General features: G+C 39.1%; 1 protein-coding gene across 2 annotated transcripts in view; it reads right to left on the bottom strand.

Annotated features, from left to right (window-relative positions):
• Window positions 1-25950, bottom strand: part of RFC5 (replication factor C subunit 5) — a gene marked incomplete in the record, with an annotated part of 1139084 nt that overhangs the window by 201201 nt on the left and 911933 nt on the right. For both annotated transcript variants that reach the window (XM_044068297.1, XM_044068298.1), the window contains 3 exon segments: window positions 4144-4225; window positions 6639-6798; window positions 11087-11160. In XM_044068297.1, coding sequence (XP_043924232.1) covers window positions 4144-4225; window positions 6639-6798; window positions 11087-11160 — 316 coding nt within the window.

Genomic DNA, 25950 nt, shown 5'->3' with positions numbered 1-25950 from the left:
GATGACTCCTTTTCTAGCAGCTTTAAAGCTTCTGCGGCTGCAATTTCCCTTTGACTGGGTGGTGGGTCCGGGATTTTTGGACGGTGGGGGTGAACATGTGAATGGGATGGTGTAACCTCCGGCAATGATCCAAAGCACCCATCTGTCCTGAGTGATTGACTCCCAGGCTTTTAGGTGCTTGGCAACGGCACCCGACTGGCTCGAGCACCACAGCCGGGCAATCCCCCATGATGTGTGGGAGGCTGAAGGGCCACGAAAGGACTCGCGGTCTCCAGAATTGCGCGGCCCTCTGCCGCCTCTGGGACGGCGTCTCCCAGAAAAATTTCCCGCTCCTCTGCCTCTGGAAGGGGAATCTTCCTGCTGTTGAGGAAAAAACTTACGTGATTTACGGAACCACATCTTCCCCCCTCCTTTAGCCTTGGGATAAGGCCGAAAGGGAGTGGAATAACGGGCACCTACGGCAGATAAAGTTTTTCCCTCTTGCTCACAGCGGGTAAGTGTGTCCTTAACCTTAGGTCCAAACAAAGAGGACCCATCAAAGGGAGCGTCGGCGAAGGAAGACTTGAAGGCCTCCGCAAACTGACACAAGCGGAGCCAGGCTTGTCTCCGTAGAGCAACTCCTGTGCCTGCCGCTCTACCCGCCCCTTCGGCCGCATAGGAAATGAGCCTCATGGACGAGTTAGAAATTGACGTAAGGATAGCCAACTGAGAGCTAACCGACTGGGCTAGCTGCTCAGGCAGGTTACCCGAGAGGGAATCTGACAGCTCCTTGACCAGATCCCTCTGAAGCCTAGTAAAATGTGCCAAATAATTCAGAGACCTTAAAGTAAAGGCCACTGAAGTCAGGGTGCGCTTCCCGTACCTGTCCATGCTCCTAGACTCCTTATTAGGAGGATGGACGGACGTTGAAGCCTCTGCCACGTCCTGTTGTGTAGCAGATGCCACCACCATGGCATCTACAGCCACGCCTTTAGTGAGGAACTCCTTCTCGGGTGGGGCAGACAAAAATTTATTAGGACGAGAAGGGACTGGTTCCACGGTATCTGGATGTTCCCACGCCCTTCGACAAACTAAATCCAGGAGCTCGTCGAAGGGCGGAGACACCCAGGAGGCGGAGGGCTGAGCCCCAAAGGCCTTGAGGAGCACTGACTCATCAGCAGAGGGGGGTTTGGATATCCAGCCGCCTCGTTGTTTGAGGATCTCTAAGATGTCTGCAAATGAGACCTCATCCGAGGACGACTTCGGGGACCCCTCCGCATCATCAAGATCAGTGTCCGATGTAATAGACTTGGGGGAGTCCACGTGCTTCCTCTTGCACGATCTCTTCCTTGGGGGTTCCTCCGAAGACAACTCCGAAGAACCCTCAGGAGGAGGGGAACCCCCAATGGGGGTAACCTCAGGCCCAGGGGCTCCGCTGCTTACGGACAGGGGAACTGCCAAAGACCCAGTCTCCACGCCCAGGGAAGGTGCCGGTAAAGCCGGAGAGATGGCCGAAGACTTGGCCAAAGCACTCCTCATAGCTCTGAAAGCCGGACCCCCAGAATCCTGGGAGTGTCCGGCCCCCGGAGCCATGATAGTAGACGGAAGTCCCGCAGCCGAAGCACCGAGAGGGAGGCTCGGAACCGAAAGCATAGGTCCCGAAACATCACCCCCGGGTCCAGCCGAAGAAGTCTGTGTACCAAACTCGGACCCGAAGGCCCGGGTTGGAGTAAGGGTCGGAGCCGACCCTAAGATCTCCACCGGCTCCAACAACACCTGCTCCGACGGAGCCGAAGCGGTCGGAGGAGGAATAGCAATAGGATGGGCATGGGCTATCGGCTCCGAAGCCAACTGGGTCGGAGCCGAAACAAATTTTGAAAGACTGGGGACTGGAACAGTCTTTGGAGCACCCTGTCTATATCCGAATCCGACATCCTCGAAGACTTAGAGGATACTGAACGGGTTCGAGATGGCCTCTCCAACGGCCCCAAAGGGCTAGGGGACCGGCTCCGAGGCGACTCGATGACTATCGGCGCCGAAGTAATACCCACACTAGTTTCCATCGGTGCCGAGGAGGACTTCGGCGCCGAGGAGGAAGTGTCTGAGCGGGCAACCCTTGTCGGCTCCGAGACCAGTGGAGCCGTCGAAGGTGACCCGCCTCTCTATGCCCCAGCCATCGGCTCTGAAGCCAGAGGAGTCGAGACTGGTGGCATCGAGGCAGACCGTTCCACCCTCGGCTCCGAAGTCCTTGGAGCCAAAGGAGAAGCCTGTCTATGTCTTTTGGCGGCCGGATCCGACGGACTGGTCGGAGCCGATGCCTTTTTCTTTTTAGCTGGAGAAGGAGAGGATGCCAAAGCTTCTTCAAAGGAGGGTTTTATTAAGCCTTTAAGGATGAGTTTATTTTTCCTCTCCTGGAGGACCCTCGAGGAAAAAGCGTGACACACGCTGCATGACTCTTGTAAATGTTTTGCACCCAAACAATAAACACAGAGAGAGTGGTCATCTGTGATTGACATTTTAAAATTACATTTGGTGCATTTTTTGAAGCCCGAAGGCCTAGGATTTTGAGACATTATGACCAAAAATGCAGTAATTCTCTGACAGCAAGAACACACAATCCTAATTTGACTTTACTTAACTGACTCTACAAAAATCAGTTTACAACTGCCGGTTTAACAATCCGAACAACAAAAAACTCAAGGGGATCTGAAATCCCAAAGGTTTGAGTGGGGTTAACTGACCGGGAAAGGCCCTACAGATGAAGGAGGCCTGAAATCAGAAACCAACGCCCAATCACTCTACAAGTTTCACAAAAAAACCTTCAATCACTACACAAAGCACAGAGTAGCCGTTAAAACAGCTTTTTATGACAGGAAAAGCAATTTTCTGACAGAAAAAAGTAAGTAAAAATACTACTCAGCTCAGCCAGCTCGAGACCACGTCTTCGCTAGTTAGCGGCAAACGAGATCTGGGGGACTGGTAGTGGTGCATCCTGGGATATAGTAAGCTCAGCCAATAAGAGACTTCGCTCTTTGGCATAAGCGTGCCGAGTCGGAGCCGAGGGATCGGCTCCGAACCCATCAGTCAGAATGTAGGCGAGATAGGATCACATAACATCCAATATTACACACTACTAATCACAAGTACAATCCAGTATCAGAGAAGGAAAATTCCTTCGCTCTCAAATGACCCTGAATATTTTTCTTCATACATCCACAGAAGTTTACAGATGTCAGTATTTAAGTAACTCATTTAAATTAGGACAGTATTAAAAATTGTCCCAGATTTTTTTCTTCACTTGCTGTCCAACTAACAGCACTCGCCAAGGGCTTTACTGGCTTTCAAAGCTGGTAAAACACTTCAGCTTTTGTAACAGGTATTACATGGCATAGATAAGATTTCAAGCACTACAGAGTTACAAATTGGGCCTCACCAATTGTAACCACATTATTATTTGTTCTCAACATGGATGCCAAGATTCCCCTCTCAAGCTTTGTCTCAAGGTGAATTTCTTAGTATCCATGCCAACAGGGCATAATAACATGGCTACAAATCGGTGAAACCAAAATCATAACCTTCTATAAACATATTCAGCATTGCTGCTAAGTATCTGTTTGTCATCTATTGCTAATTCAAATTATTAAAGTAGTTAATCATGTTCCATCATCATTGCTGCTAATTATTTTGGTTTATTAATTATGTATTTTCCCTGGCCATGACAGAAAAAGGGTCAGCAGACCAGCTCACTTAAATTGCAAAGAAAGACATTCTTAGAAAGTAGACTCCTCTTGCACTCCGCTTTCTAACAGGGTACACAGCAGTAAGAATGTACTACAGTATGATGGGGCTGTAATATTACACACACTCCAGCTTAAACATACAGAACAGAATATAAGACAGCTGCAACGTGAGGACCGGTTATTATGGTGACATTACAGGACTGGATGCGCTGGATGTATAATGTAAAAGGGGTGTTGTAGTTAGGGGAAGCATTGAGTAAGTAAATACAAGCGGTCCACAAAAAGTTCATTACACACACACACACACACACACACACACACACACACACACACACACACACACACACACACACACACACACCTATTAAATTATAAACACGTCTATTATTCAGTTTACATCAATGTAAAGCAAACAAACATGTACCTGTAGAATATTGAGGGCACGACGCATATCCCCACTGGACAGCGTCACAATGGCTTTCATTCCATCTTCAGTAATATCAACCCTACAAGATAAATTGAGATCAAAACATGGACAGAGTGTAATACTTTTTACATTATAAAATTAGAATGAGAAGAGTTGACGGCACACCCATTGCAAGGCGTTCTGCAGTGTATATAACCAGTTAAAACAGAGTTTACACATCTGCATCTGTGGTACCCATTCAACTGCCTTTCTTGTACTTTAAAAATTAACTGCAAATCATTTTTCACTTTTTACATGTTCTAAAAGGAGGGAGTTAGAGTCTTAATGCTTAAGCTGCCACTTCCTACTCTACATATCCAGCATTCACTTGAATGGCTATTCACATGTTCTTCTCCACATACTCTGGCAGCCCATCCTCAGCACCTACCATATTTACCACATAACAGGATAGACTATGTTCTGTCTCTCTCTCGCCTTACTAAGCCCTTAACTACTATGGTAATCTTCCTCTCCACATCTTCAGACTGGACTCTGGTTTGGAGCAGTAGCCTTAGCCATCTACACAAAAGGGACAATTCAGTCATCTCAAGTCTATGCCAGTAAAGAAATCCCATATCCTACTAGTCCTGCCTACTATCCCCCCCAACACACTTCGTTCTTTGTGGTTCACCACACTTCTGAATAACAAACATGTCCCCCTCCCAAAGTTGTTTAAAGCTAGCTGGTCTTAAACCTATACAATACATCTCGCTTCCCAGTGTCCAGGTATAGGGTTTTTAAGTTTCTCTCCAGAAAAAAAAAATACCACATTCCTACCCATGCTACTAGTTTATGTTATTTTTCTCCTGGTTAAGGAGTCTCCCCTCCTTAGGTATGTTACCTCAGCTGAGTCATTCATGAAGCCTAATCCCATTCTCTTCACCTAATGCAACATCAGCTATAAATGACACTGAAAAAGGTAGAACCAAAGCCAACATGTGTGATACATCACTGCTTAAAAGCCCTTTCGGACAGTACCCCCTACCTCTCCTTGACTCATCTTAATTTCCTGTTAAACCCTACCCCAATGTTTCTGAGGTAGATCTAGCCTAGATTGGACCAAAATGCTTTACTGACGTCCAGGGTTAATCCAAGCTTGCTTCCCATTGTCCACCTTCCCCAATTACCCAGTCAGGTCTAGGGTTTATCTGACGGGCTCTTCTACCCACAAACATCATGACTGTTAATTGCCTGGAGATGGCTGTCCTACGAATAATTAGCTTTTTTCTCTGGTAATCTCTACTACTAAGCTCAGACTTTGTCTATATGTACCAGGGCTGCTCTTGCAATTGGGAAGCATTTCCAGTGTTTCGGTTATCAACCTGCCTCCCAGCCAAACAGCTGATGAGCAGTTTAGTGGAATATACTACATTTGTTTACTGAAATACTTAGCTAGTAGCCCAACTTCAATGAAGGCCAAGGGGGAAAAGCTCCAAGACACAAATTAACATACGTAGAACAGAACAAACATTTACATAAAAACGGCAAACAAAATGTATGCATGGCTCGACATTAAGACTTTCATTTACAGAGTACAGATGATAGTAGCTATATTAAATGCTAGGAAAACTACTGCATGTACTGCAAGAAAGTACTACAAGCCTGAAACTGTGTAAATACCTGTATGACCTAGGTAATCTGGTAGGAACTGGAAATTGAAGCTGATTCACACTAAAGATGGAGTAGGTGAAAATCTGCATTAAAATAATAATGTGGGTGCACGAGTGCAGTGACTTATGATAAAGTTGAGAAAGTATCCACATAGATTTGGAGGGCAGCTAATGGGATAGTAAACAGACCTGACACTCATTTAAATGGACAACTATAAAGTGAAGGAGAAGTTAGCTGGAATATTAATGTGGCTTAAGGGTACTGCAATGGAAAGGGCATATCAAAATGTAAGAAAGTGGAAGCAGAGTGGGCTAGGGTTTGGGAGGTTATAAAGAAGCTACGTTAACAGCAATCAAGGAGGTCAAATGGAACGGGAGTTGGTCAAAGGAATAAAAGGGTGCAGAAGATCCCAAGCCATGTTGGAGAAAAAAAGATAGTCAGGAAAGAAAAGTTGGCTAGTTAAGGAAGAAGTGGGGGTAGGCAGAAATATATCATTTTTACATCAGTAAGGAGGACAGAAGGGTAATGAGTGAGAAAGATGGTGTCATAAAGCTCATATTTGAGAGAAAAAAAAAACAAACCCTTTTGGCAGCAAGGAAGGATGAAGATTAGAGGCTAGGATAGGTTATTTCTAAACTGTTTGTGGTACTAGGAGATACTCAACTAGCACTAAGAGACACTATGCTCAAGCAATGCTGCTAAATTCTAGAATTCAGCTTCCCTAAACCAAGAGACAAATTCAAAGTCAGCTAGTTAACTAAACTGCTATAAAGGACACCTAGCAGTTAACTGTATCCACAACTGTAATCATGGTTTTTAATAAGTGAAATGTAGCTACTCACCTCTCCTCCGCAATGACGTACTTCAACCTTGGAATCATCAGTTCAGGAGTGAGTGGACCAAATCGGAACCTCGTACATCGAGACTGCAATGCCGGGATGATCTTTGACAAATAATTACATATCAAACAGAACCGTGTGTTCTCAGTAAACTTCTCTATCACTAGAAGAAAAAGGGGGAAAAGACTCATTTTTTAAGCAAACGAAAATTTCAAACACACCAGCATTACGTAACATATCAAGAAACAAGTGCCTCAATGATTCTGGTTTGAAAAATCTGCCCTCCAAGAGCTGGAGCTATTGTGGCTGTTCAAGGTTTTGCAGCTTTGATTATTTCGGGTCGAGCGCTCTTTTGACGTTTTGTCTTTATGACATAGACCCAGGTAATTAGGGTTCAGAATCTCCTCCTCCCACCTTCCACCACACTGTCCTACAAGTTTTTTTTTTAAACTTTGAATGGACATATTAACAGAAGCAGCAGGAAGCAGCAGGAACCAGGAGCCTGGGTGTTTCCCACTATTTATTTATTTATTTATTCATTTAATTTTGTTGTTTTGTTTTGCTGCTCGTTATAGATTTGGATTAAAATTTTCATTTTTGAAAACCAGTAGTTTATTTTTTTTTTTGTCTTAAGGCTAACAGGCCTGCAAAAGTCATGTTAATTACAAGACCCATCCTTGCGGTGAAGAAGTGGACAGCTTCCAGTCTTGCTGTGCCACTTGAATTTATGGAAAGGAACTGACCTCTCATGTGGTTCTGCTCACATTTTGCCATCTTGGGCTAGCTATGCTTTCTCCACTAGTCACATTAGTGCCTCTCAACTTCAACATATCTACTAAATATATGTTTACAAGCCAGTATCCTACCTCTCTGGTCAATTGTAAAGAGCCAAGGAACTTACTTTTGCCTCTTCACCCCCTTTCCGGTAACTAAATGCTTTACAAGGTCCTCCCTTGTTCCCTAAGGTACCTGAACATTCTTATGTCCTTCTTTCATTTGGCTAGCCATTCCATGTAGCATTTCAATGGCCTGCAAGACAAACTAACAACCGTCTGAATAGAGTCCACTTGGGTCTGCCTCTTCCTTACTTCATCCTCTTGCATGCATTGTTCTCAAGTTCAGTTCACGGTCAACAAAACCGGATATATCACCTTCCTACTACCAGATCAATTATTAGTTTTTACTCCTTGCTAGGAGTCCTGATTATTCTATGAACTAGGATCTTCACATCTTCATTGCTGCTAACTGCACACCAAACCTAACCATTTGGCAACAGAATGATGACAAACCTCATTTTAACTGCATATAATATCATTACAGTATTTAAACAAGAAATAGTTACTGTTCCTAAGCACTTGAAAAAACAGAAGAAAAATGCAACATTTTATAAATAAAAGGAGAGACAGAGCATGATGCAGCAAAATTCACTGTAAAGTGCCATTGTAAGAATAATGTATTTAAATACACCACAGTACTACTCTGCAGTATATATACTGCAAAGCCTTTAAACAGGGACTTCTAGAGTGCCCGTGGTTCATACAATCAAGTTATTACAGACCATTTCTCAACATACTTGCATGTGTGTAAACGGCCGCAATTTTTAAAAACAAGAAATAAGAAAACTGCAAAAGAAGAGAATGAATAACAGCTACCAATTCTCTTATGGAGGTGTTGCTTTTTCGGATCTCTGTAGCCCCTCAGTTAGGAAAAGCATCATTTTCAGATGTTAAATAATCACACGATCAAAATCTTCAAAAGTCCAAAGGAAGCACATACCACAAGCGCACAGACCACACAAGCGTAGCGAGTTGAGTGATGTTTAAAAAAGTGACACATGGTATGTAATTTAATACAGCACCAATAAAAACAGAAGGCAAAAATGCTTCCAATCAGGGATGATCAAGGGTCTGGTTTTAAAAAGTATCCAAATAAAGGAGCTAAATGCAGAAGAGAATGAAACAAGTACATATCCTTCTACTGCAGCGTCAGACTTGCACCATTATGTTACCAAATTTCATGCAGAGGGGAATGGATAAGGAGGACGTTTGCAGCCCCAGTTCTAACACCATCTTCTATAGTCATCAATGGGATACTCTGACACAGTTCAGCAGGTCATCCAATTTAAGACCAACAGTAATCACAGCTTTCCATCGTTAATGTTTGATTACTACTTAGAATAAATATCAGCAAGGGTAGAAATTTGCAAGGAACTAAAAGCCAACTGGACTCCTGAAGATCTGAAATACTACTTTAAATGTATTTTACAAAACGAACATTACTCTATCACAAAATTCTGAATTACTCTAAACACCCCTCTGAAGATAATTCCGGCTGGTTTATTCATAGCTATCTGCATACAAATTATAATATTTGTGTTTCGATGTGCAAGCTGCCACCACTCTAACAAAAGTTGTTAAGTCTCCTAGTTACATGGTCAGTGGTTAAGGTTTCACTTCACATCTCGAGTCTTGTGCACTGCCTCACTTTCTGGAGTTTATATGCTCTTTATATGCATGAGTTTTCTTTAAGTAACCTACCCTCCTCTGAGAAACATAAAAGATTGGCTACTCTAAATTTGTCATATAAACTGCATTTACCCTTGTCCTTGAGGGCTAGGCCATGGCTAACAAGGGTTTGGGGAGGGACCAGCACACTTACCTACTTACTTGTTTAACAATTAACTTAAAATTTATAGATGCTCCGAGGCCACAGACTCCTATGGCCAGTCACACCTTGCTAGTACTTTCCCTTAGGATGCATTTCCTTTCTCCAAGAAAGTCATACTAGTAAATCCCAGAGAGAAGTTGGAAATATCCTTTAAATAAAATACATGACTTGATAGTTAAAGGTAAGCCACACCGTTTAACTGCAGTTGACACAGAGGATTAAGGCTACGAGGTACACTGTTTGATTCTTTCAGCCTGCTTACCATGTGACCATGAGCAAGTCATTTAAGCAGACAGTGCTTTGTATCAATTGGGCATCTGGACTACGCTCATTAATGGTCTCCTGGACTGCATGCTTAGCAATTCCCTGGAAGCCTATGAACATCAGGGGAGGTTTATTCTATATGTTTGGGACAAGATGGGATAGAAGCTGTCCCTTGAACATGTTGATGAAGATTTAGGTCTGTGGTTCTAGTACTGGTCGAGATATTGGACTTCCAAAGTCGCATAAGATCCTGAACAATCAGGTCTCTGATGGCGCAGAAAGTGAAAGACATAGATCTCCCAAAAAAGTCCATCAGACACTGAATAAAGGGATGGAGCATCCAGCCTCTTTTGGTAACTCAAGGACATTAAGCCAATGATCTTTCTACTTGATCTTTTTCTACTTGTTAGATATGTTTAATGGGGGGGGGGGTCATAATCAACAACTGGCATGGATAGCAAATGGGCAGGCTAAAACAGGATTTCATAACAGCCACTGTTATATGATGATCAAAAGAGACAGAAGTTATCAACCCAAGAACTTAGGTTCTTGTCTAAATTTTTGTTTTAATGGTGTGTGGTCTATACAGTATAAGAATGGGAGGAGTTGTCAAGTGGGTTTGGATGTCATAGGATAATGCAACAACCTCAAGTTTGTAGTAGTCTACAGACTTTCTTTGCTAGAGTTCCTGATTCTCTACCTGGAGATCTGAAAAGTAGTATCAAGGAGGAGAGGTCCCAGCATACAGTCCTGAAGAACACAAATGGTCTCTTTATTACTTTCTGATGAGGCATCTGCAGCACACAGTGTGTGTTCTGTCAATCCACTTAGCCATCTTAACATATATGGGTCAATTATTAAAGCATTTAGCTTTTATATGATGCCAACATGAGGAATATCATCAAAAGTCTTGGCAGACCAAGACACGCAGAGTGCATATGGTCAACATCTATAGCCTCCATAACCCTTGGCTATGACTAAGGCTCACAGAAGGCAGGCTCTATCTAAAAACAATGGCACTAGAAAATGACTAAATATCACAAAAAAGGAAAGTCAATGCCAGCATTCAGTACACACAGACAGAGACACTGACACAGAGAAAGAGAGACACAGAGACAGACACACACACACACACACAAACAGACACACACACACACACAAACAGACACACACACACAGACACACACACACACACACACAAACAGACACACACACACAAACACACAAACAGACACACACACACAAACACACAAACAGACACACACAAACATACAAACAGACACACACACACACACAAACAGACACACACACACACACAAACAGACACACACACACACACACACACAAACAGACACACACACACACACACAAACAGACACACACACACACAAACAGACACACACACACACAAACAGACACACACACACACAAACAGACACACACAGACACCTCTCCAAGCAAATTTACTTTTCAAAGCCCCTAGAAATAAAGGGCCCAAAACAATATGTGCACAATCTTACCTCTTCGAAGGGCATTCTGAGCATCCTGTGTCATGGCATCAGCTTCATCCAGGATGACCAGCTTAAAACCTTTCCTTTTAATGAAGGAGAAAACAATCAGCAATTAGTTTTGTGCCATGGCTTACATATTCTCTATTTTTTCAGATGATAGTACAAATAAGAGCTTAAACTAATCCATCATACAATTTCACTTCTCCTCTACCACATACTGTGCAGCTTTATAAGTCAGTTATCGACACCTCAGCACACAAGGTACTCATTAAGTTAAGTCTGGCAGTTGGTGCAGAGGTAAGGTTGATAATGGTAACTGTTGTGGTACACAACTCGATTTCCTCAGCCTTTGTTTACTGTGTGACCTTGAGCAGGTCACTTAACCAGGCATTGCTCCCAATTCACCAGAGAAAAGGGACAGTGTGTCCAGTGGGTCTACCTAGTTAGAAAATTGCTAGATTATCAAGGTGGGCACTTTACTCAGTTTAAGGTGGTTATACAGCTTATTCTTTTAAGTTGGTTACATTTATTAGATTGTTTTATACCCCACAACATTAGACAAAGGTCTGCCCATTTATGGATTCATTCTGTCTAGACTATCAGAATGCTGGACAGCGGAGTACGTTCCCACTTAAGCACACTAAAGGTACAGTCTTTCTTATGTCCTAGCCGATGTTTTTCCTAGAGAGTCACAACATGCAGTAGTGTCAAATACACGAAGCAGAAAGCAAAATTCCTTTCTAAAGTACATTTTCTTCTACTAGGATGAAAATGTTTTATTGCTGGCTGCCTGGATATTCATGGCACAGATATCATATAATGCAATTTGGGTACGTCATGATAGAAACGTAACAGTTTAGGAATAGTATCTTTCAAAAAGTAAACAGCTCAATCTGGTATCCTACACCTCTGATAAGAGAGGTCCATGGCATATATACAAATGACCCCTTAAGTATATTAAGTGTTTTGGCTTTATAGCTTCTGAATGCCCATGACATTTTACTTTTTTTAGAAATAGCTTTTATTTGCTTACTTCACTTAAAAATCAGCCTAAAGGATCAGTGGTGAGTCACATACACACTTAAGCATATGACCACCACATTCCTATCCTCAAAGTGCCCTTCTGGAAAAGGGGTACTCAGTGGTGCCCTATCACAAGCTTCTCACCTTGACAACCACCACCACTGAATTTGTAACTATCAACTCATTTGTTTACTTATTTATTCTTCAATAAACAAGAAAGTGAGCCACAATCCAGGCCACTAGGACAAAATAATTACAAAGAATAGGTTGCATACAAAAATATTACAATTAGATGCAGTACAAACAACAAGATACAGCCACCCCAGTAATACATGATCACAGTGAAATAAGATGCAAAAAAATAATTTATAAAATATTAAATACATCTATGCTCAAAGCAAACAACCAAAAAAAAGACTACAGGACAGCAATTACTGGACACTTGTGTTGTTTTGTCTTTCGGCTTTTCCCAGTTAGGGGTCGCCACAGCAGAACTCCGGTCCGCTAATGAGTGGCAGTAGATTTTTATGTGCTGAGTTGCCAGCTCTGACGCACAACCTTCAAAGAAGGTACGCCCATTCACGCATGTCTTCACACAGAAGAAGCTCGATCTGAGAATCGAACAGGACAACTTCTTACTGTGAGGCAACAACGCTACCACAGCACCACCACCGCAGTACAATTACTAAACACTTGCAGAGGACTTAATTATATGCTGAAGTAGAGATAGGAAATGTGCCCAGGCATTAGGTGATTTGGTGACTAATGAAAGATGGGGGTGGTCAATCTAATACAAGGTAAGCAAAAATTGATAGACAGCCAGTATTCTGAAAGAACTGAAATTAAGTCTCCACCCACCCAGTTATAAAACCTACTGCAAAAGACAAAAATACTTCGGTAAAATGCAAGGTTTATAACATGCATACGGCAAAACCCAATGCCATTAACTCAGTGTCCCTAAAACATCTATATGCATTCTGTTTGAGTAAATGGGCCAGACTGATTTTGTGAAAAAAAAAAAATTTTCAGTGTTCTTAACATTCTCTGGAACATCATTCCATACAGCAGACATTATTTTGGAGAATAACTTTTCATTTGTACTCCGTCTAAATGATTATCTGTATAGACAAATGCGGTCATTGCTTTTAGGAGTGCAAGTCTGGTTTCTGAGCTGAAGCTTGTCCAGGATTGAGGGGGCAATATCTCATGCAAATTGTAAATGTAAATGTAATGAAAAGTAGCATAATTTGTGGTTTAGATAGTACAGTGGGGTTTTATCTTTGTTGGCTAGATTGACAAATCTGAGAAACTTTGTTCTCAGCAGTTTGCATGAGAGTGGTTTGACAGTAGGACATCTACAGACAGAAAGTACTTCAGTCTGGGGAGAAGCACAATAAAAGCTACAGCCAACCTGGTCTCAGCCTAGAGTCAGTGAGATTTTTATGCAAGATGCTTTTAGCTGGGTTAGTGATTTTAACTTTAACTTTAGTATTAACAAGAAAGGAGAGGTTATGATCAGAGGGAAGCCCTTCCTACTTTTGGAGTGAAGTGCTTGGGGGGGGGGGGATCCACCAGGGACAGTGACACAGTCTGTAAGCATTCTAACTATGACAAACATCATCACTAAGTTTTCCTGTGTACTTATGGACAGCTTATTACTGCATAGTCAACTCCAAACAAATAGATTGAGGTCACCATGCAACTCTTTAAGCAGGGATTGGCCTTACTTGTCCAAGTCAATGCGATATCATTGGCATACAGCACACGGTTTACTTGTGGTGCATCCCAGGAAAGGTCATTAAAGACTGAGCACAGAAGAGGGCCAATGACAAACTTTTGATGGACCCCACATGTGGTTCTGCCAGCCTGAATACTTTGCTCCCACCAATATGAATTTTCTTTTGTCTAGATAGTTTTGGAACCATTGTACTGTACTACACTGGAAGAGAAGCCAGTATTGGCGACAGAGTGCATTAAGATTGCACAGTCCACCATTTCAAAAGCTCCTTTAAGTAGTGGCAGTTTAAGTGAACCTCAGGCTGTGGACACTTTTTAAACCATGGGCTCCTTCAGAACGCTTTATATATATATTTACGCATGGTCAGGAAACTTTTTGGATTCCACTCTGAATGCTGTTATAATCAATGTCCATACCAATCAATTAAAGCCACTTCACTATATGTTTCTCAGATGTCTGGTTGTGACAAGATGCAAGTATTCCAACTTCAAAGAATGCTGAAAAACTACCACAGGTGGCAAGACAAATCCACGGAACAAAATACAATCCACAGAGACAAGTTTTAGTTCATAAAAACAAGTAGTGTAAGCACTTTTGTCTTGCTTCTGTGAGCAAGACTTCATCAGACAAACAAAACTAATGCAAAATGCAGCTATTTAAAGTGTCACATGCGGAAAATCAGTTAGCTTCTAAAGCAAACGTTACAGATATTTAAAAACATTTCAATATAAATACAAATGCTAAATGAATAAGCATGAATAAATAAGCAAACATGAATAAAACTGACCAAGAATGAACATGCATGCTGAGGATGACCTGATTTTAAAAATATTATAAAAAACTTTATTTAAAAACTGTGCTAAATAAATTACTTGAAGTCTAAAATGTGCAATTCATTCAAAAGAAATACCCACTAGTAAAATCAACTATTACCCAGCCTGTCAGTTAACTAATATAATACAAAAAATACAAAGAGTATAAAAAAGTAATTCTAGTAAGGTCCAGTGATGTAAACAAACAAGAAATGATCAATTACCTCTGCAGACGCTTCAGTTTTAAAACACAAAACAAGGAACATAAATCATTTAGTCCTAGAGCATTGTAGACATTCAATTTTATTTGCCATAATAATTCACATAGTTCTAGCTTAAGGGTGAGGGGTCCCCCCTGGGATCTTGTTCAATTTGATCAATAACCCTAAAACTTGAAACTGTGCTGGGGGTGTTCGTGTACATGCTTAGCTAGTGCATTTTCTAATTTTAACTTCCTGGTGCTGTAAATATGTTCGTAGACCCTGTCCTTGAATCTACGATCAGTTTTACCAATGTAGAAACAAGGGCAGAGGTTGCAGGTTGCTAAATAGACCACTCTCTTGGTGGCACAATTAAATCTTTTATTTATGTAATATTTTCTCCCTCTAATGGAGAAGGCATTACCCACCTTGATAAATCTACACTGGGAGCAGCTCTCGCATTTATACATGCCTGGAGCTCTCGCAACTGGGATCTTACCCCTCCTCCAACAGACTTTTAAGGTTCTTCCCTCTTCTATAGACAATTCTAGGTCTGGATTCAAGAATAGAAGTCAGATCTGTATCTGAACTAAGTAGAGTCCAATTTTTATACAAAATTTATCGTATTAACTTAGCATCGATACTGAATGATGTGATAAAAGTCACCTTGGGTGGGTTTGCTTGATATGACTGGCTCCACTCAACTAAAGATGTCACAGTGTTGAGGGCTACATGCTTAGTTGAAAGAATTGGACTAAATACTCCATTGTTTCGCTTGTGTTGGACCTCAAAAGTCATCTCTTCTAAAAGTTGGCTAGGGTACCCCCGTTTCAGAAACATTCCCCTCAAGGTTTAACATTCCACAAAAAATTCATTGTCATTAGAAACCATGTGGTCCGCTCTCACCAACTGGCCCTTAACAACAGATTTCTTTTGTTGATAAGGGTGATTACTGGTGTAATGAAGAAAGGAATTGGAGTAAGTGGATTTTCTGTGAATCTTCGCTTTGAACACTTGATAAGTCTACATCCAGATACTCCATGTTCTCTGTACTTGAACTAAATGTAAAGGATAAAATATTTGTAGAGGCATTCAAATAATCAATAAACTTAGGAATGTATTAGATAGTACCAAACATAATGAACACATCATCCAAATATCTAGTGTAGTAGTAGATATTGGCGATAAACTTGTTGTTAAAGACAAAGTGTTGCTCCCAATGGGCCATCACGAGGTTAGCGAAGCTAGCCCCAAATGGAGAGCCCACTGCAACACCTGTCTTTTGTAAACAATATTTCCCTTCGAACATGAAATAATTGTTTGTCAAAATTAAATCCAAAAATTCCTGTACTAGCTCAATTTCTCTTACTTAACTACCCTTATCTGTCATGAAATTGGAAACCCATTCAATTCCTGTATCCACAGGTATGACTGTATACAGGTCCTTAACGTCCTTTATGCACACATTTATCACATTAAAAAGAAGAGTAACACTAATGCGTTGGCAAGACACTAACAAATACCCGACCCACCATTTTCTTTTTACAGTTATTGACCAGGTAGTTGCAGATGGAAAAGGTGAACCTTGTCAGTTACTGTTTAAGTGTGAATTGTTATGGCAGCTTAGATTAAATTCTTACACTTTGCCTGGTATAAAATGAGGTTACTCCTTGGTCTTGTGTTTTGAAGCTGAAAAGTTTGCTTCGGTAGATTATTATTCTTGTTTTCTTATCATTGCATATGTGATCAGGTAATTAATTATTTTATTTATTGATTAACAAATTAATTGATTTTTCATATGAATTAGGCAAGAGTTTTTATTTATGTAAACTTGTTGGTACCACATTATATTATTGTTAATCAAATTGTTTTGTTAATGTAGGGTAATCTATGATGTTTGGGACTGCTTTTTCTATATGGGTGGTTGAATAATAAATTTTTTTTCCAAAGAATTTTATTAAATAATTATTAAAATGAACAGATATTTCCATGAAATTACAAAATTTTTTCTTTAAAGCTAAAAAACAAGAAAATACAGAAAGCCTTCTAATATATAAACCAGTGTAACTAAACTATGTAAAAAGACATTCATCATGCAAAAAAAAAATTCTTAATGTAGCTGTAGGATTAATAAAAAACATCTGTTTACATAAATGAATAAACTATTTTGCTAGAAGTTCATAGATGATATTCCATGAATTATATAATGTAGTATTCCTAGATCTAGATTTAATAGCTAAAATTTCCAAATTACACGTTTCAAGGAGTATATTTTTATACTCCAAAAATGTAGGTGCTGTACTAGATTTCCAATTCTTAGTGATTGTTTTTCTAGCTATAGATAGTATAGACCAAACCAATGGATACTTATTCTCCTTTACACAATCAGGAACAGGAGTATTAAATAAAACAAGTGATTTAGATATAAAGAAAGTATCAGTAAAAATTGTTTGCAACAAATTATTGATATCATCCCAAAATGTTCTTAAATATATGCAATTATAAAACATATGAGACCAGTCAGCATTCAAGTAAATATTATATCTCCAACATGTTATATTCTTTTTAGAAAATATACTTATATTATGAGGAGTGATAAACGATCTATTTAAAAATCTCCATGTGAATAATTTCCATTTTAAAGAAGAAGTAGTCATACTTGCCAATTGTAAAATATTCAATTTGTCTTTCTCAGAAAGGGGATTATTATTAAAGAAAAATATTTCCAATAATTATCTGAATGTGTATCTAAATCACATTTAATTGCCCTATAAATGTTTGATAACTTGTTGTTAGCAGGAGATTTATGCAAAACTGATAAAATCATATATTGTATTAGCTTGGGATTTTTTTTTCCTAATCATAGGAGACAGAGATTCCAATTTATTTAATGCATATTGTCTAGCTTCTTGAAGCTCTAACCATAAACAAGTATCAAGTTTATACTCTTCCAAGAGTAAACTATTGGATTTTATCTCATTACTTATCATTTGGTGCCAAAATATTAAATGCTTTTGCTGAAATAGACATTTTTGTATAATCTGAAGAGAAAATAGATCTGTGTGTGTAGGCTATAGGGAAAAGTAAAAAAAAAAAAGCCAATCCTTATAGATATTATATTTAAATATATAATTTTTAAATGATTTTAAAAGAAAAACTATATACTTAGAGTTAAAACTCAGAGAAGAAAATTCAGAAATATAATCTTTTAACCTCCAAATAAATGGATTATTAATTATATTTAGCTTATAGGAACTGTTTATATCTTTGGTATTTAGTGACAATACCTCTATAAACTCTTTCCACTTAGCAGTGTATTCCACATCAATGAGATGAGAGACTGTATTGAATACTGATGAAATTGAATACATTTCTAAATTTGGTAAGGCTATACACCCCCATTATTCCAATTATACATATGGTACGTTAATGCAATCCTTGGCTTATTTGGTAACCACAAACATTTCTGAATCAGTGAATTAAATTTTTTAATTATTTGGTAAGAAGGAGGTATAGCTAAAGATTGAATTATAAGATTTTGGGGAGAAGGATCATCTTTATTATTAAAAGTTTATTGTCCATAGAAAAGGTTAATTTGTTCAATTTATTTATTAAATTTTCTATCGGTAATAGACTTTTATTATAATTTGAATGGTATCTTTAATATTGTTAGTAATAATTATACCTAAATATGCTATTTGTTGAGACTGAGCTATATATTCATTATATTCATCAGGTATGTTATATATTTTTTTAACCTGTTAAAAGAATTTGTGTTTTATTATTATTAAAAGTAAGGCAGGAATTTTTTTGAAAATAATCCATGTTTTTAAAAAGTTTTTGTATAGATTCCCTTCTACTCCCAAGAGTAATCAATATGTCATCTGCAAACATTTGTATTGTAGATGATATAGTGGGGTTTAATTTGTATCCTTCAATATCTGTATCATGTCTTATTAAATTTGCCCATGGTTCCATAACTAATGAAAATAAAAGAGGGGATAAAGGACACCCTTGCTTAGTACCTTTTACTATTGGTATATTTTGAGATATACTAGTACCAATTTTAACATAAGCTTGGCTACCTTCATACAACAGAGTGATACGACTGATAAAATTATTGGAGAAATTTAATTTCTTTAATACAGAGAACAGATATTCCCATGTAACTGAGTCGAAAGCACAATTTATATCTAAACTAACTAGGGTTAAATTTGTTTTAAGATTTTTCACCAACTCAATTAAAGTTAATATTCTTTTAATGTTATCATATGAAGTTTTCTTTATTATAAACCCCGTTTGATCACTATCAACTAATTTAGGTAAAAGTGTTTTAAGCCTTTCTGCATAAATGGACATAAATAATTTGTAATCAGTGTTTAATAGGGAGATGAGTCTATAGGAGGTACACTTAGAGGGATCTTTGTTAAATTTTAAAATAGGAGAAATAAAAGTGTATTTCCAAGAAGGTGGAATTATGTTTTGTCCTGAACAAGATTAAATACTTTGTAAAGCAATTTTAGAGCATTTATAGATAGTAATTTGTAAATTTCAGGAATGCCGTCATTACCTGGTGCTTTATTTTTGCTTTAATTTGGTAATGTGAGTTTGAAATTCTTTGAAAGATATTTGTTTATCAATAGAAATCCCTTGTTCCTCTGAAACTCTTGTTTTAGTGCATTTATTAATAAATGTTTTTATTTCCTCTTTAGAGTTAATTTCAGTAGTTGTTTGGTTGATGTTTATAAAAAAACTCTAAATTCAGTTAATATATTATGAATTTCCGATACCATTTTCCTTTTTTAGGGGAGAATATTTCATTAATATGATTAAATCTATTTAATCTTTTCGTTTTATTAGCAAGAATTTTTAAGGATTTAGGGTTAGAAGAGAAACTTATAAACTTGAATTTTTCTATATTGATCATAGTTTTATGTTTTAATATTTCAAGATATTTATTATTTAAACACATTTATTTTTCTTTTATCCGATATATCTTTATCACCCATATTACTAAGTTTTAAAGTGTCTAATTTACATTGTATATCTTGCAGCTCTTTATTCCAAGCTTTCTTTTTTGTTGTTGTACCAATTCAATATCCTACCATATAGATAAGCTTTTAGGGCATCCCATATGTAAATTTCTGATATATCATTAGTATTGTTAAGTTCTAAAAAATTCTGTACTTCTGTAGAAATGAAATCATTAAAATATTTTACTTTTGTGATATAAGCTGGAATCCTTTTTATATGAATATTAAAATTTGGATTGACTACCACTTCAAAAATTATACAATTATGATCTGATAAAGGACATGAAATCACTGCTGATTTGTTTAAGGAATCTGTTAAAACTCTATCCTCAAGTATGAGTTATGTCTTTGAGGAAAAAAAGGTGTAAAACAAAGTAGAAGTATCTGCAAAATAATTTATATCTTTGAAAAAATAAGTATCTGAAAAGTCTTTTAATAATTTAGAGGATGTAGATATTCATAGGTTCATACTAGGCTATCTGCCCTAGGGCATTTATAAGCCTAGCCAGAGTGTGTATGGCTTTCGCCACCCATACTAAATTAATTTTGCTATGCCCTTTTTCACGGTTAGTATACTGTGCCTCTTTCTAACAGTGACACAGAAGTGATACCCGGGGTAAACCTACGATCTTCCATCCACTCATCAAGATTCCTCTTGAAGAGAGTCAATGAGGGACTCTGCCTAACCTGGACTGGGATTTTATTCCAGAGTGAAGGGAGCCTCTGGGTTATGAATCTGTCCCTCCAGCATGTCCTATTTATTTCAGTGCTGAGGTTCAAGTCCCTCGAGCGCGTAGCTCGATGGGATTTGGATTTTCTGAGGTGCAGCATGTCCATTAATTCCGGGTTGGACATGGCTTTATACGTCAGGCACAGATCGCCTCTGAGCAGGCGGTATGCCACTGAGTAGAGCTGGAGTTTCTTTAACCGGGCAGCATACGGCATCTGTTTGAGCCCCTTGATCCTCCTGGTGAGGTACTTTTGGGGTCTTTCCAGTTGCTGCAGGTGTCTAGTAAGGTATCCCAAAAGGGGCACTGTACTCAATTATGGGCCTGATGAGGGATGAGTAAAGAGGCACGATGACCTCCCCTGATCTAGATGTGAATCCCTTCATGATTAGGTGGGCTATATAAAATGTTTTTCTAACCACTTTGGCCACGTGGTTGTCAAATGAGAGATTGCTATCAACTTGGGTCCCCAGGTCCCTAATTACTTCTTCTGTACTTAATGGATTACCACCTATGTGGTAATTTGTGGGCACTTTGTTTTTGCCAAAGGGGATGACTATACACTTTTTGGCGTTTAGCTTGAGGCCATGGCTCTGGCACCAGTTGTCTGTTTCTATGAGGCTCTTTTGGAGGATGCTTGTGTCGGCTGGAGAGTCTATTATGGCACCCAGTTTGCAGTCATCTGCAAACTTGGTCAGCCACAGTCCTTCCATGTTGGCCTGTACCTCCAAGAAATATATACCGAACAAGAGAGGTCCCAGGACTGAGCATTGTGGCACGCCACTTGCAACTGGTTTGGAGTCTGACATGGCTCCAGCTATTCTAACCATGTGGTTTCTGTCCTTGATCCAGTTTGCAACCCATCTAGTGACATAGGGGTTTATATTTAAGCTGGTGAGCTTATCTATAATGCCCGAGTGGGGTATTGTATCAAAGGCTTTTGCAAGGTCCAGGTAGGCTGTGTGGACCACCTTCCCCTTGTCAATGGCCTTGGTGACTGTTTCAAAGAAATCGACCAGGTTCAAGAGGCAGGATCTGCCCTTAACAAAGCCGAACTGGGTAGGATCCAGTGTCTGCAGGTCCCCAATATCTTTATTTATAAGGTCCATGATGATCCTTTCCATAGCTTTGCAGACCAAGCTAGTGAGACTTATGGGCGATAGTTTCCAGGATCCGTTGAGGCACCACCTTTGTGGAGAGGGACCACTGTTGCTGTACGCCACTCTTTGGGTACATATCCTGTAGTAAGGCTGAGATTGAACAGTAGTTTTAGGTTTGGGTTTAGCTCTTCTTGGAGTTCATGTAGGACGCAGCCCGGGACACCGTCTGGTCCCATTGATGCTGTGTTTCTTGCTTTGGAGAGGGCAGCTCTTACCTGAGCATCTGAGATGTCAGGGGGGCAGCACTCAGCTGGGATAGATATTAGCCCTTTTGGTGGGGAGGGGGGGGGAGTTTGCGCTGAACCTGTCACCTAGGATGTTGGCAATGTCTATGGGTTCGGTGTATTTTTTGTCATTTTGGACTAATTCTGAGCATATCTGGGAATTCCCACCCAGGTTCCTAACATAACTAAAGAAAGCCTTGTGATTATCCTTGGTGTCCTGTGCAATTTTTCTCTCGAAGCTGGCCTTAGACGATTTTATGAGTGCCCGTAGTTTTTTGCTAGTACTGATCAGAGATGCCTTCCCTTTTTGGGATTTTCCTCTATCATGTAGTAGCTTCCTCCTCCTATTGTATAGTTTGTTTATGGCTGGGGTCCACCAGACAGGACATCTGCCTTTGGAGGATTGGGTCTTGGTTTTATTTGGGATTGCATGATCCATGCATTCCTGAAGGTGTTCACAGAATGCGTTTATAAAGGATTTTGCGGTCTGGGCAGATATCCACAGGCCCGGGGGCTTTGAAGGATTCCACCTCGGTTTTGAGGAGTGTGAAATTTGCTTTAGAGAAGTTTTTCACTGTGGTTTTCTGGGCATGGGGGTGGTCGGGATGTGAATATCCAGTGAGATTAGTTTATGGTCTGATCTTACCAGTGAGGGATACACTTCTGGTCTGGAGCATAGAGTCCCCATGTTGGTGATGATCAGGTCCAGTATGTTTTCCCCTCTTGTGGGAGTGGTAACAAGTTGTTCCATAGCATTTGAGTTTATAAATTCTAGGAACCTTTGGGCTAGGGTGTTGGAGCTAGAGTAATGCTCCCAGTCTATGGTTGGGTAGTTGAAGTCACCCAATATAATGGTGTTTGGAGAGACCTTCATATTTTCCAGTGTTCTCAGGAAGGCAGAGTGGGGTTCCTGGGTTTGGGAGGGTGGTCTGTAGCAGGCTATAAACTGGAAGGCAGTTTTACCCACTGTTAGTTGCACATGGATAGTCTCTGATGCTTCGTGCTGTGCCACCAACCTGGAGGTGTGGGTATCTTTGACGAATATTGATACTCCCCCTCCTTTTGTGGTTCGGTCCAAGTTTTGGGGCCGAAAAGCATGGTATGAGGTATAACCTGGTAGTGCTGGGGTGCTCTTGAGAGCCTTGAACCAGGTGCCTGTTACTGCACAGATATCGATGTTCTCCATGCTAAGGAGAGTTTTTGAGTGCGTGCATCTTGAGGTTTAGACTTCTGGCGTTGAGTAGCATTACTCTTAGTTTCTTATCCCTTGTGATACCTATGGAGGTGGGTTTGTCTTTTGAGCCTTGCCTAAAAAAGGCACTACGCGGGTAGCACGAGCCTTTGCCAATATCCGAAAGCCCAGGGGTGACAGGTGCAAGCCATCCCCAGCGAAGCATCGTGGCTTGTCGAGCATGTCATCCCAGGCTGACAGGCATTGGATCCCCTTTGAATGACACCAATACTTAAGCCAATTGTTGAAATTGATAATCTTGTCTTCATACTGTGGCATCATTCTTGGTGAGGGTAAGATGCTACTCAAGGTCAGGGTCATACCGGCCTGGGCTACATGCTCAGAGAGCTCCTCTATGTCTCTTTTCATGTAGTCCAGGGAGGTACGTATTATCTCCCCATTAGTACTAGAGTCTTTGTAATCTAGAATACAACTGAAATCTCCTGCCAAAATAATGTTCCCTTTAGAGAATAGTACAATTTGATCTAGATGTTGTTTCACTGTGTTTATCCCTATCCCTGGCATCCAATATATGTTAATCAATGTGAAAATTTTACTGTTTATTTCTATGGTGACTGCACAAAACATTCCTTTATTGTCCTTATATGTATCTATTATTTTAGGAAAATGCATTATGCTGTTCCATAGTATAGCTACTCCTCTCTTTTTCTTAGTATGTTCAGAACTTACTAAAATCTTATATGTTTTACATTCAAGTCTGAATATATCCTCTGTTATTAAGTGAGTTCCTTGTAAAAATACTAACTGGGATTTATGTAACTTAAGATATCTAGTTAAATTCCTCCTTTTATTAGGATTATTTAAACTATTAATGTTAATGGATATACCTTTTAGTGTAGTCATTGACAATTAAATGATGTAAATATAAACATACTGATCTAAGAAATACACAAGAATATATCTAATAGGAATACTATTATGATCATTAGAACAAACGGTGTAAGATTATCATATTCTTAAAATTAAGGTTGTTTCCTACTACATAAGATATGAACGTCTGAAAAGTTATTAGAAAATGTTTATAACATAAACATTAAACAAAATAACCAACCCGAACCCCTTTGGAGTTTAAAACTCCTAACTCGAATGACATCAGTCACTCGAATCGACCTATCAAAAGCAGCATCCAATCAGCACCTGCCTAAATGTCTATAGTCATAACTATAAAAATAAGGCTTCTCATCAATATCATAAACAATTTTTTGTATGAACCAAATGTATAGCTATAATGTTGTGTCAATTAGTAAACTGAGGACAGCTACATCTTAGGAATAAAGTACAGAATTTTCTTACATTAGTTAGTAGGTTATTAAGAACTACTATGATCTATTAGTTTACTCTTCTGTTTTAAAGTAATCACCTTTGATAGGAACCTTAAAGAGAGACTATGGCATTCTTTTATTACAGAAATATGGCTAATAAAGGCTGAAGTATGATATATAGTACTGCCATAGGTGATCAGCTAAATGGAACATAGTTGTAAATGAATCACCTAAGGGCCTTCAATAACCACTAACATTGGCAGCTAATAAATAAGATGCTAATAAAAGTGATTTTACTAACAATCAACTAACATACTGATTGTTCTGAAAGAAATGAACACTGCATTTCTTTGCCAGAAAGCAAATATAGTGATTACTCATCAAAAAGTAAAACCAACAACATCCTGCTAGTTTTCTTATAACCAAACATCCCTGTGCAGTCTCTCATAGAAGAGCGACTAATAAACCTTAAAAGTCTGATCTTCCATTCATTGCATTAATTTGAGTTACCTCAAAGGATCCATCACCATACTGAAAACTAGTGAAAATGTCATATTAGTTCAAAGAAGCAAGGTGCTTAAATAGCTCCTGTATACCATATAAAAGCCTTATTTAAATATAATGAGCTTTTTATTATTCAATTATAGCTTATACTATCTTTGAATTTTGAAAAGCTATTTCATTAACAAAACAAAAGATGAAAATTTCACATTTTCTAATGATAAACAGATCTATTTGCAATATTTATTGCTGCCTATGTGGTACATCCCTATCAGCTTATTACACAAATGCATTCATAAAATAACTGAGATAACCTATTATATACATTATACATTTAACATTTTGTTAAATGCTTCATGAATATTTTCTCAGAAAGTCAATAGTTATAAAAAATGTACATGTAACACAAGTATATAAACAGCTTGTAGCGTTACTAAATCTTCCAAAAATACACAAATCACAACTAGTATTTCTCATCAAGATATCGGCACCCTTGTCTTACATAAAGCAAATATTTTATGAGAATACTATTCACATATAAATACATAAGGCTCAAGAATACCTGATGATGATCAGTAAAAGTATTTAGGCTACATGTGTAGTATAATCCCTATTTATTTAAGGGATTATTGCATATAATGTCTTACTATAAGTTAAAAGTAGTAATCTAGTTACATCTTCTTTCCGTATGCTGTATGAGGAAACGGAATTCAGTAGCTTCCCAGTGAGAATCAGAAGATCAATTTACTTCAGACGCCTTCATGATGACGTTTTAAGAAAGCTCCGAGCTTTCCAGCCGTGATGGATACCACAGTCTCGAGCTCATCATGAAGATAAAGCTTTCAAAGTTCCGGCAGGAAATAGTAAAACATTACTTAACTACATATAAAGCAATGTCTCGAGACTCCCTCTATACCGAAAAAGATGAGAAAAAAAAAAA

The sequence above is a fragment of the Protopterus annectens genome, chromosome 4.part0, assembly GCF_019279795.1.
Source record: "Protopterus annectens isolate FY-2018-M chromosome 4.part0, PAN1.0, whole genome shotgun sequence".
Lineage (NCBI taxonomy): Eukaryota > Metazoa > Chordata > Ceratodontiformes > Protopteridae > Protopterus > Protopterus annectens.
The sequence above is the reverse complement of the archived record's forward strand: the minus strand, read 5'-3'. Positions and strand labels throughout refer to the sequence as shown.